This window comes from Lagenorhynchus albirostris, chromosome 19, assembly GCF_949774975.1.
Source record: "Lagenorhynchus albirostris chromosome 19, mLagAlb1.1, whole genome shotgun sequence".
Classification (NCBI taxonomy): domain Eukaryota; kingdom Metazoa; phylum Chordata; class Mammalia; order Artiodactyla; family Delphinidae; genus Lagenorhynchus; species Lagenorhynchus albirostris.
The window spans coordinates 8,672,138-8,684,467 of NC_083113.1; the positions used below are offsets into that span (position 1 = coordinate 8,672,138).

The 12,330-nt window shown below is 51.2% G+C and overlaps 1 protein-coding gene across 1 annotated transcript; it reads right to left on the reverse strand.

The window, feature by feature from the left end:
* Nucleotides 1-533: 533 nt before the first annotated feature.
* LIN7B (lin-7 homolog B, crumbs cell polarity complex component) lies at nt 534-4,151 on the reverse strand. Its single transcript, XM_060130243.1, has 6 exons — nt 3,944-4,151; nt 3,411-3,529; nt 3,064-3,135; nt 2,194-2,403; nt 988-1,151; nt 534-643 (listed from the first exon to the last, which is right to left on the reverse strand). Exons 1-6 carry the CDS (start codon nt 4,149-4,151, stop codon nt 622-624), a joined length of 795 nt encoding a protein of 264 aa, XP_059986226.1. The 3' UTR covers nt 534-621.
* Nucleotides 4,152-12,330: the final 8,179 nt, after the last annotated feature.

Here is a 12,330-nt window from a genome sequence, read left to right on the forward strand (position 1 = left end):
GGGCAGTTCCCGGAGACACGCGCTCGGGTTGGAAGGTGGGGTGAATGCCGAGTCGGCTAGCGCACCTTATTCTGTACCCCTTGCGCCCGCCTCGGGAACTGCACGTGGCACCTCCACCCCCGCCTCCCACTCAGACGATTACGCGGCCGGGAGGGCTCCCCCGGCGGGCGAGGCTAATGGTTCGCTCCGCCCCGCCCACACAGAGGCCGCCCACTGACTTTTGCGCGTTTCAGGCCTCCTCTGTCAGACCAGATACAGAGGAAGGGGGCTTGGCCTCCGCCCTCAGAATCTCTGAAAGGTAGGGGGAGTTGTCTTCAGTTCTGACCCAGCGCTCAGACCCAGACCGGGTCCCAGCCTCCAACCTGGACTTGCCGCTAGGAAGCCGGCCAGCCTCTCCCTTCGGACCTGGGGAAAAGTCTCAAAGCTCCGCTCTCAGACTCTGAAAAGGGTCTGGTAGTGACCTCGGCTTCTCTCCTTCTCCCACATCTCCAGACATTCTAACCCCCGGATGCAGAACAGACACAGACACTCAATGAGGGTCAAAGATCTTTAAATAAGGAGCTGGTGACAATAAATACTGTACAGGGGAGGGGGTGAGGGTTAGGGTCCAGATCTGTGGTTTCAGCCTCGAGACTCCAAGGACCTAAAAGGAGGGTGAAGAGAGGGGAGCCAAGCTCAGGGGAGCGTACCGGGGGAGGCATGGGAGAGATCCAGGACTGGGGTTCCAGAGCCAAGAGCCCAGGGAAGTGGGCTGAGGGTTCTAGAGGGAGTAGGTTCCCGATCTTGGGATGGGAGTGAGCTAACAGTCCCTAAGGTATTTAGTCAGAATGGCTTGGAGTGAGAGCCTGGGTCAAGGGTCAGAATCCCAGGGAAAGGAGCCAGGGCTGGAAGTGGCAATCAGGGCCTCAGAAATCATTGGCCTGGTTTGGGAGTCTGGGGATACCGGAGGCAGTGGGGGCCCCAGGGGTGTGGTGGCAAAGGGCTCACGAGTAGCTCTGATGTTGCTGGCGCCGCCGGGCAGAGCGCATCTTCTCAAAGCGGGCCTCCATCTCCTCCAGCACTCGAGGTGTATAGCGCACCACCAGCTTCACCGAGCCCTGGGCAGCCTTCAGCAACTCCACTGCCTTCTCATGCTGCTCACCCTCAACGCTCTGCAGGGGCGGTGCAGACAGCTGGGCCTGGGGCCCACCACCCTCACCCCGCCCCCACCCTGGTACCAACCCCAAGATGCAAAGGCCTCATGTACTCATGAGAGAGTCACTCTTGGCTCAGAGTCCTCCCCCCAAACCTTCCAAGTTCCCCATGTCAGGGACAAGCCCCATATGCCCTCAGTCACCGAGCTAGACCTCCAGACTCGTCTTTATTTCCTCCCTCCCGGCAGCCCGATGATCCCCAGCCCCATCCCTCCTGCCCTGACTCCCTCTTCTTTGTCCCCACCACCAGGCCCCAGCTCAGACCTTATCCTCTCCCCACTGGACCTCACCCTAGCCTCCTCCTTGGCCTTCTGGCCTCCAGTCTCTTCCCTCAGTCTATCCCCTGTAGAGTCCCAAAGGGGTCTTTCTATGCCTCCGGGCTAAGCCTATCCTTCCCCTACTCACAGCCCTCCCATGGGTCCCCAGGAGGCTTGAGACAAAGTCCCAGCTTCTCAGGCTGGCACTCAGTCCCTGCATGACTGGCCCCAACCACCTACCTAGTCATGCCTCCATCTACTCTAAGCACAGTGATTTTAATCACCGGCATGCCCCAGTCCTTCATCAGAACCAAGCCCTTTCTCTTCACCTCGTAGGAGTGCAGAGTCACAGACCCTACCCACAACACCCTCCGCCAGTAACACCCTTCTCCACCAGCTCCTACTCATCCTTCAAAACCCAACTCAAATATTCCTTCATCTGCAAAAACTCCCCTCATCTACACTGGTCTGCTGCCACATCTGGGCTCTCACAGTGCTTTGTGCTTCCTCATTATCTCCTTGGTTTAGGACTGTTTCAGTCAGGGTCTATCTCCCTCACCAGAGAGGGACTCCTCGAATGTAGGAGCAGTGGCCAATTACTCTCAGGGTCTGCAGCAAAGCCCAGCACAGGGCCGGACACAGAGGCAGTGTTCAGTGCGTGTTGAGTGAATGTGAAAAACAGCGACTGTGCTACCTTGGGCAAGCTGTGACCCCAGCCAGCCCTGCCTCAGATCCCCACTCACCACACCATTCACTGACAGCAGCTGATCCCCACGCTTGAGGCCTCCGTGGCGGTCAGCCACACCTCCAGGGATGACACGGGAGATGTAGATGGGCGAATTCTGCTCCTTGCCCCCCATGATGTTGAAGCCCAGGCCCTCATCCGTCTTGGGTAGTTCCACTACCCTGGGATGTGCGTGGCCCTCACTGGCTGTGAAGGCGGCCACCGTGGCCTGGGAGAGAGAAAGCCTCAGGAGGTGAGGGCCCCTCCACGATGCGTATGCGGACTAGGGTGGAGGATCTGCGTCAGGGAGAGGGATTTAGGCCAGAGAGCTTCCCTCAAGCACGGGGCATCTGCCACAGAACTCAACACAAGATCACTCCGTAGTGACAGTACATCCCTTTTAGTCACTTTGGACACTTCAGACTGTCAAAGAGAAAGTCTCCATTTGGTGTGCGTGCGTCTTAAATACTCAACACTTGTCAATATCGCTTTTTAACAGAGGGAAACAAGGCCTGGACAGAGCTGAGAGCCTCCAGCAAGCAGCAAGAAACAGCATCTAACTGTAGTTTAATAAGATTACAGTGTTTACTAAAGCTAGTTCACTGTTTTCATTGGTTATCTTCTAGTCAGGCATTCGGTACTAGTTTCCATTTGTAGTTGCTAAAAATGTCTTTTTTTTTTTTTTTGCTAAAGATGTCTTTATATGACACAAACTAAAAATGTAAGATTATTTAAAATACATTATAAATAAATCATAGCAAGGGTGGTACATAGATATGGCAAAAATCATGAAGGAGGAAACAGGAATGAATGACTGACATTAGATAGATATTGAGCTGGACCATGCGATTCAGTGGATACCATGAGCAATGGGCTGGGGGGCGCCTACCTTGGCTGTGGCGTGGGCCCGGATCTCAGCACTGCCGGTGATGTCCAGCGTGTCATAGAGTTGCTCATACACCTGGTGAGGACGCAGCAGCATCAAGGAGCCGCCAGACCCCTCCTCCCTTCAACTCAGTAGTCCAGGCCCCCAGACCCTCCCACCCAAGGATCCGCCCCGCCCCCGCAACCTGGAGGCCGCGGAAACTACAGCTCCCAAAGAACCACTGAGTTGAAGCGCGGGCAACCCAAGGAGGGCCGCCCCGGTAGCTGCTGGGAGGCGTAGTCCCCGGGCTCGGGGCGACCAGGAAGAGGATCACGGCCGCCCGATTGGGCTCGGCGCCGCGTTGCTCTCACCTCCCGGATGGCAGAGCAGAAGCGGCTCTGCAGGACTCGCTGGAGGGCCTGCAACTTCTGCGGGGGCAGCTCCCCGCTGCGCTGGAGCCGCTCGAGGAGCTCCACCGCCCGGGACACGTCTGCGGAGCGGGGGCGGGGCGCACAGACACACAAGTGTCAGAGACGTGAAGACGCAGAGAAGGACGGAGAGATGCGGCCAGAGACCAAGTAAGGGCGAGCGCAGACCCCGGGAAGGACAGCAGAGTCCCAGTCGGACACGCGCAGAGTCGCCCGTGGCAGAGACTGCGGCCAGTCGGGCGCCCTGCGTCCTCAGGATCCCCATACACACCCTGGCAGGGGTGTGTAGCGGGCGCCCCCTCTCTGGCCCGCTCGCCCACGGACCCTCCCACACCCACCGACTGCCCGACTCTCGGCGCCCCGCCCACCCCCGCCGGGCCCGCCCACCCGCCCGGGCCTTGCCGGGGGAGGGGCAGGGGACCGGGCTCCGGGACGCAGGCCGGGGCTGGGTGGGCAGGGGCCCCTGGCGCGCTTACCCCGCTCCAGCCCCAGTGGCTCCACCAGAGCAGCCATGTCGGCGCCGCCGCTGCTGCGAGGCACCCGCCTGGCGGTCGCCGGCGAGGAGGGCGGGGCTGCGCGAGGCCACGCCCCGGAGACGAGCGCCTCCTGCGGAGGCGAGGCCCAGCGAGCGCACCGTCCCATCTGCAACCGCTCGGGTCTCGCTGCCCTGCCGTCAGACCCCATCGGTCTGTTGGTCGGGTTTGTGACGTCTCCTACTGCAGCCTCTGTCTGTCTGCACCGCCTGACATCTCATCTGTCCTGCTCGCCACACCTGTCTCCTGTCTGTCCCTTTTTCCCACATTCACTGGACAAACTATGTTAAACATCTGGCCCAAGATCATGGACACGATGGTGAGCTGGGCAGATAAGCCCACTGCCCTCCCGGAGCTTAGTCTATGGGTGGGCGGGGGGGCAGGGTAGACAAGCAACTATGGCTGTGATCAGAATTGGGAGTGGGGAGGTGATGATCTACGAAGGACACTGACATAGAGCCCTTGGAGGTAAGATCATCAAGAGGTGGGGCGTGGGTCACTTTCCAGACAGAGCCCACGTGGCTGGATAACAGCGTAAGGATTGGAGTGGTTTATGATGAAGGTGAAAAGTTGGCAGGATACAGCTGATGCAGAGCCTTGTGTGTTGGCATACTCACGCTGAGGATTTTGGACTTCATGGTAACTCCTAAGAGTAAAATGTGATATTCAAATGCGTATTTTTTTTTTCAAATGTGTATTTTAAGGTTACTGTGGACACTGTGTGGAGACTGGATTGGATGCGAGGAAGAGTGGAAGCATGGGGCAGATCAGGAGGCTATCCCAGTAACCCCATGATGGCTTAGACCAGCGCAGAGGCATGGACGATAAGTGGACAGATTTAGAAATGTTGGGACGTGTCTTAACTGTATATGAGGACTGGGAGGTGGAGGAGAAGGGGATATTAAGGTGCTTGTGAGGCCTTTTGCTATGATGGTCTATGCTGGCGGAGGGATAGTGGATATTCTGACTTTGAGGAGCCCGTGCAATATCCAAGGCCTGCAAGCAGTTTTGAGAATTTGGGCGAAGGTGGTAAATAAAACCATAAGCATGGACAAGAAAGCTGGAGGCAAGAGAATATAGAATGAAGAGAACCTAGAATTGAGTCCTCAAAACTCGTACATTTAAAATTCAGGAAGAAGGGCTTCCCTGGTGGTGCAGTGGTTGAGAGTCCGCCTGCCGATGCAGGGGACACGGGTTCGTGCCCCGGTCCGGGAGGATCCCACATGCCGCGGAGCGGCTGGGCCCATGAGCCATGGCCGCTGGGCCTGCGCGTCTGGAGCCTGTGCTCTGCAACGGGAGAGGCCACAACAGTGAGAGGCCCAAGTACCGCAAAAAAAAAAAAAAAGTTCAGAAGAAGACAAAGAATGGCCAGAAATGCAGGAGGAAACCCCAGGTGGGAGAAACCATAAGAATTTCTTTTTAATTTTTATTTATTTATTTTATTTTTTTAAAAAATATTTTATTCATTCATTTTTGGCTGCCTCGGGTCTTAGTTGCTGCACGCAGGCTCTTCGTTGCAGTGCACAGGCTTCTCTCTAGTTGTGGCGTGTGGGTTTTCTCTCTCTACTTGTGGCCTGTGGGCTCCAGAGTGCATGGGCTCTGTAGTTTGGGGCGCACAGGCTCTCTAGCTGAGGTGCACTAGCTCAGTAGTTGACACGTGTGGGCTTAGTTGCCCCGTGGCATGTGGGATCTTAGTTCCCTGACCAGGGATCGAACCCACATCCCCTGCACTGGAAGGCTGATTCTTTACCACTGGACCACCAGGGAGGTCCTGAGAAGAGAGTGTTTCTGAAGAAAGAAGTAGGCAGTGGTATCAGATGCTCTAAAGAAATGTAGATGTAGACAAGGCTGGAGAAGTCTGGTTGTTGCTTTATACCATCAGCTGGATGGGTAAAGTTTATCCTCAGTTAACTTCACCATTAGTGGGATGGAGTCCAGAAAAGGGCTTTTGCAAAGTGAGAGGACTAGAGTAGGTTTGTCTATCCCTCTCTCCTTCCTAGTATATTTCTCTTATTTTAACAAAAAAATAACGTAGTTACAGAGTTAAAAACAAAATCAAATAATACAGAAGGACGAATAATGAAAAGCACCAGCCCCTGTCCTAACTCTCCCCACTGCAAGCGGCAACAAGGTGTAGATGTTTCATCAGCTAGTTGCTTCTGCAGCTAAGTAACATACCGTTTCTCAATTTTTCAATTTTAGATGTTAGCAATATATTACACATTGATTTTCTGCTCTTACAACCTTTCCCCTCTCTTCCCATGGTAGCTTTATGGTACCAGTTTTTAGGTCAATCAATAAAGCACTCACCGTATGTCTAAGTACTTACTGTTGGCTGTAGAGCTCAAATGTTGTCCTGTGATTACATTTCCTATCTTGAACAGCTTCTGTTCTTTTCTGTAATGTCTATCTACTTTTGTTTCCTTCATCACACTTAAAAAAAATTAATTTATTTATTTTTGGCTGTTTTGGGTCTTGTTGCTGCGCGCAGGCTTCCTCTAGTTGTGGCGAGCAGGAGCTACTCTTTGTTGAGGTGCGCAGGCTTCTCATTGCAGTGGCTTCTCTTGTTGCAAAGCACAGGGTCTAGAGCACAGGCTTAGTAGTTGTGGCACATGGGCTTTGTTGCTCCGTGGCATGTGGGATCTTCCCGGACCAGGGCTCGAACCCGTGTCCCCTGCATCGGCAGGCGGCTTCTTAACCACTGTGCCACCAGGGAAGCCCCTTCATCACATTCTTAATTTCTTTCAAACTCTCCATCACAAGATATATTACTGAATCTTTTTATTCTGAAGCTCCTTGGAAACTTCAATCCTCTGACCCCAATCGGGACCAAATGCTCTCTAGAAACTGCCATCCTGGGATTTCCCTCCACTGCTCTGCTGAACTGGAACCTCTCTTTTAAATCTCTCATTTTGGTAAAGTATATCCTCAGTTAACTTCCTAAAAAGATTGTGGAGCGAATTCCCTGGCTGTCCAGTGGTTAGGGCTCCATGCTTCCATTGCAGGTGGCATGGGTTCGATTCCTTGTCAGGGAACTGACATTCCACAAGCCGTGTGGTGCAGGCAAAAAAAAAAAGAAAAGATTGTGAGATTTCTCTTTCAGGAAAGTTCCTCTAAGGCTTCCCTGGTGGCGCAGTGGTTGAGAGTCCGCCTGCCGATGCAGGGGACACGGGTTCGTGCCCCGGTCCGGGAAGATCCCACATGCCGCGGAGCGGCTAGGCCTGTGAGCCATGGCCACTGAGCCTGCACGTCTGGACCCTGTGCTCCGCAACGGGAGAGGCCACAATAGTGAGAGGCCCACATACCACAAAAAAAAAAAAAAAAAAAAGGAAAGTTCCTCTTTTTTTCCCTTAGCACGTCTAGTATCTAATCAACTACCGAAGGCAACTACTAGTTAATTTCAGTTGCTGTTTTCCAGTTCTAAAATTTCCATTCGATTATTTTTTAACAATTCCTGTTAAACTTTAAAAATTTTAATTTAAAGATCTCTTTTTAACATTTTTTTGAAAATATTGATTGATTGATTTTGGCTTTGCCAGGTCTTAGTTGCAGCACGTGGGATCTTTGTTGGCTTCTTAGTTGTGGCATGCGGACTCTTAGTAGCAGCACGCAGGTTTTAGTTCCCTGACCAGGGATCGAACCTGGGCCCCCTGCACTGGGAGTGTGGAGTCTTACCCAGTGGACCACCAGGGAAATCCCCTAAAGATCTCTTCAAATTCTCCATCTTTTCCTTTGGGAACATAGTTATTTCAGTCTCTGATAATTCCAACATTGGAATCAAATCTGGGTCTGTTTCTATCTTTTTTTTAAAAAATTTATTAATTTATTTTTGGCTGCATTGGGTCTTTGCTGCGTGCGGGCTTTCTCTAGTTGTAGCGAGCAGGGGCTGCTCTTCGTTGTGGTGTCCGGGCTTCTCACTGCGGTGGCTTCTCTTGTTGCCAGAGCTCAGGTTCTAGGCGCACGGGCTTCAGTAGTTGTGGCACACGGGATCAGTAGTTGGGGCTCGCAGGCTCTAGAGCGCAGGCTCAGTAGTTGTGGCGCACGGGCTTAGTTGCTCTGCAGCATGTGGGATCTTCCCAGACCAGGGCTCGAGCCGGTGTCTCCTGCATTGGCAGGCGGATTGTTAACCACTGCGCCACGAGGGAAGCCCTGGATCTGTTTCTATTGTCTACTGCTTTTCTCTTTGAATAGATGCTAATACGCATCAGTACTAAAAACCATGGAGGCTTTGAACCTCAACCTGCCTCCCCTAGGACTGCGTGGCTGCTCAGCTCTCTCCTCAGTAACTTAGCCTCCATTATTGCTTTCCGATGAGACCATTGGGGGTCTCGCCACAACGAGCAGCTTAGGAGTTGGCAGATGCCTGGAGGGAAGATTGCATGTGCATTCTGGGGCTCAATGCCCACCTGGGAATTTCACCCTCAAGTCCCAAGTGTCTGGTCCAACCTCCGTGAACTCAGCCAAGTCAAAGACTGCTACTTTCTGAGTTTATTCCACCACTGAGAGTTTTCTACCACTTTCTGAGTCTATCCTGCCACACTAAACTGGCAAATGTCCTGAAAGAAAAAGCAGGAGTAAATATGAAGTTCACCTCTGTATGCTTTCCTTTCCCCTCAGGTGTGGCCTACATTGGTTGTTCCCCAAAGCCTTTCACAAGTTACTTGTATGTGTTTTGTCCAGTCTTTATATAACTGGCCTGTGCCAGGCTAGTCCAAAATGGGTTGTTCTTCATAGCCAAGCCCAGAAGTCTAGTTTCAACATCTGGGATATCCATGAAAATACACTAGAAGTATTAAGTTCTTTTATTCCCTAAATTGTTTCCTCCCGGACCAGTTTCTCTATTTATCTTGTGGTCCCTTTTGGCAGAATTTTTTCAAATGTCTGGGATCTTTGCTTATATGCTTATAAAAACTGAGTCATGATGGGCTTCCCTGGTGGCACAGTGGTTGAGAGTCCGCCTGCCGATGCAGGGGACACGGGTTCGTGCCCCAGTCAGGGAAGATCCCACATGCCGCGGAGCGGCTGGGCCCGTGAGCCATGGCCGCTGAGACTGTGCGTCCGGAGCCTCTGCTCCACAACGGGAGAGGCCACAACAGTGAGAGGCCCGCGTACCGCAAAAAACAAAAACAAAAACAACAAAAAAAAACTGAGGCAGTTAAAAAGCATGCTAGAGGACTTCCCTGGCGGCGCAGTTGGTTAAGAATCCGCCGCCAATGTGGGGGACACGGGTTCGAGCCCTAGTCCGGGAGGATCCCACGTGTCGCAGAGCAACTGGGCCCGTGGGCCACAACTACTGAGCCTGCGCTCTAGAGCCCACGAGCCATGGTTGCTGAAGCCCGCGTGGCTAGAGCCCGTGCTCCGCAGCAAGAGAAGCCAACGCAATGAGAATCCCGTGCACCGCAGCGAAGAGTGGCCCCTGCTCTCGGCAACTTGAGAAAGCCCGCTCACAGCAACGAAGACCCAACGCAGCCAAAAATAAATAAATAAAAATTTTTTTAAAAAGCATGCTAGAGGGCTTCCCTGGTGGCGCAGTGGTTGAGAGTCCGCCTGCCGATGCAGGGGACACGGGTTCGTGCCCCGGTCCGGGAGGATCCCACATGCCGCGGAGCGGCTGGGCCCGTGAGCCATGGCCGCTGAGCCTGCGTGTCCGGAGCCTGTGCTCTGCAACGGGAGAGGCCACAACAGTGAGAGGCCCGCATACCGCCAAAAAAAAAAAAAAAAAAAAAAAAAAGCATGCTAGAATCCTGATGTATGTCAGTCAGATTACATGACAGACTGCCTCTGGTTTATCAGACCAAGTTTGCCTTGAGGCTGAGAAACTTAAAAAAGACAAAAAAGTTAAGTCTTATATTTGCTTAGGCAGCAAATGCCTGGCTCCTAGGCATCCTGACTGCTTAAACAGAGGGCGATTTTTCTGTGTACAAATCCTACTCGAGTCTTCTACCCTTGTTATACCTGGAGTTGTAATCTTGAGCATCTGTAGGGTTCTGCAAGGCTGATGGATGGCTTCCTTCTCAAGTGGTCAGCAGACTGAAGTGTTCTCACCATCGTCCTGTTTCATCTTTAGTCCAGAAATGTGTTGACATCTCCACTGCTCATGGAAACTCTCGTTTTGTTACTCCTCTACTATCATTACGAAGCATGGAGTAAAAACGCAGACGGTGAACCTGCCATCATGAACCGTACACTGTTTTCTGTCCTGACCCTGCGAGGACTTTCTGCTCTACCCAATCTTCTTGCATCTTTTCTTTAAATTGAAGTATAGTTGATTACAATGTTTCAGATGTGCAGCAAAGTGATTCAGTTGTACATATATATGTATTCGTTTTCAGATTATTTTCCATTATAGGTTTTTTTCTTTTTTTTGGCTGTGTTGGGTCTTTGTTCTGCACCCGGGCTTTCTCTAGTTGTGGCGAGCAGGGGCTACGCTTCGTTGTGGTGTGTGGGCTTCTCGTTGCGGTGGCCTCTCTTGCTGCGGAGCACGGGCTCTAGGCATGCGGGCTTCAGTAGTTGTGGCACGCCGGCTCAGTAGTTGTGGCTCACGGGCTCTAGAGCACAGGCCCAGTAGTTGTGGCGCACAGGCTTAGTTGCTCCGCGGCATGTGTGATCTTCCCGGACCAGGGCTCGAACACGTGTCCCCTGCATTGGCAGGTGGCTTCTTAACCACTGCGCCACCGGGGAAGTCCCTCCATTATAGGTTATTACAAGATACTGAATATAGTTCCCTGAGTTATGCAGTAGGTCCTTGTTGTTTATTTTCTGTATAGTAGTATCTGTTAATCCCGAATTCCTAATTTATCCCTCCCCCTTTCCCCATTGAAAAGTTCTCTATGTCTGTGAGTCTGTTTTGTACATAAGTTCATTTGTATCATTTTTTAAAATCCCACATATAAGCGTTATCATAATGCTACCTATCTTCCTCTTTCTGATTTACTTCACTTAGTATGATAATCTCTAGGTCCATCCGTGTTGCTGCAAACGGCATTATTTCATTCCTTTTTTATGGCTGAGTAATAATATTCCATGGAATATATAGACTTTTTTTTTTTTGACATGGACCATTTTTGAAGTCTTTATTAGTTTTTTGGCCCCAAGGCTTGTGTGATCTTAGCTCCCTGACATGCAGCAAGCAGGATCTCCCCAACCAGGGATCAAACCCATGCTCCCTGTAGTGGAAGCGCAGAGTCCTAACCACTGGACCGCCAAGGAATTCCCTCAGCTATTGTAAATAGTCCTATGAACATTGGGGTACATGTGTCTTTCCAAGTTAGAGTTTTCTCCAGATATATGCCCAGGGATTGCTGGATCATGTGGTGACTCTATTTTGTTTTTTAAGGAACCTCCATACGGTTCTCCATAGTGGCTTCACCAATTTACATTCCCACCAACAGTGTGGGAGGCTTCCCCTTGCTCCACACCCTCTCCAGCATTTATTTGTAGACTTTTGGTGATGGCCATTCTGACTGGTGTGAGGTGATCTCTCATTGTGGTTGACTTGCATTTCTCTAAATTAGCAATGTGATGTTGAGCATCTTTACCGGTCTGTTGGCCATCTCAGTCTTCTTTGGAGAAATGTCTATTTTGATCTTCTGCCCATTTTTGACTGGGTTTGTATTTTTTATATTGAGCTGTATGAGCTGTTTGTATATTTTGGAAATTAATCCCTTGTCAGTCACATCATTTGCAAATATTTTTTCCCATTCCATAGGTTGTCTTTTCATTTTGTTTCTTTCCTTTGCTGTGTAAAAGCTTTTCATTAGGTTCCAATTGTTCATTCTTGCTTTCGTTTCTATTACTCTAGGAGTCAGAACCAAAATATTTCAATGCAATTTATGGCAAAGTGTGTTCTATGTTTTCCTCTAGGAGTTTTATAGTATCCGGTCTTACCTTTAGGTCTTTAATCCATTTTGAGTTTATTTCTGTATATGGTATTACAGAATGTTTTGTCTTTTATACATTGCTCTCATGTTTCATTTCCTCACCCTTCTTCCTGCTCTCCAACTCAGACTAACAGCTTCCCTTTCACACACAGCTGTAGCTTCCACTGAGTATTCTAATGCCTAAGCCCCATCCCCGCACCAAGACAGGGGTATGAACAGCCGCACGAGGAATGCGTGGGAGAGACGTAAAAAAGGAAAGATACAAAGGGATCAAGGACCCTTAGGGAGGGCTTCCTTACCCCATCTGAAACAGCTCTGGTGTACCGGGGCTAGCCGCAGCCTTAGGTCATAAAGCTCAAGTGAAAACCAACCAAAGCAGGGCTATCAAAAGGCAGAAGGTGACCCTCTTCTGGGTAAGAAAGTAAGAGCAGTGAAAAAACCAAATGCCCA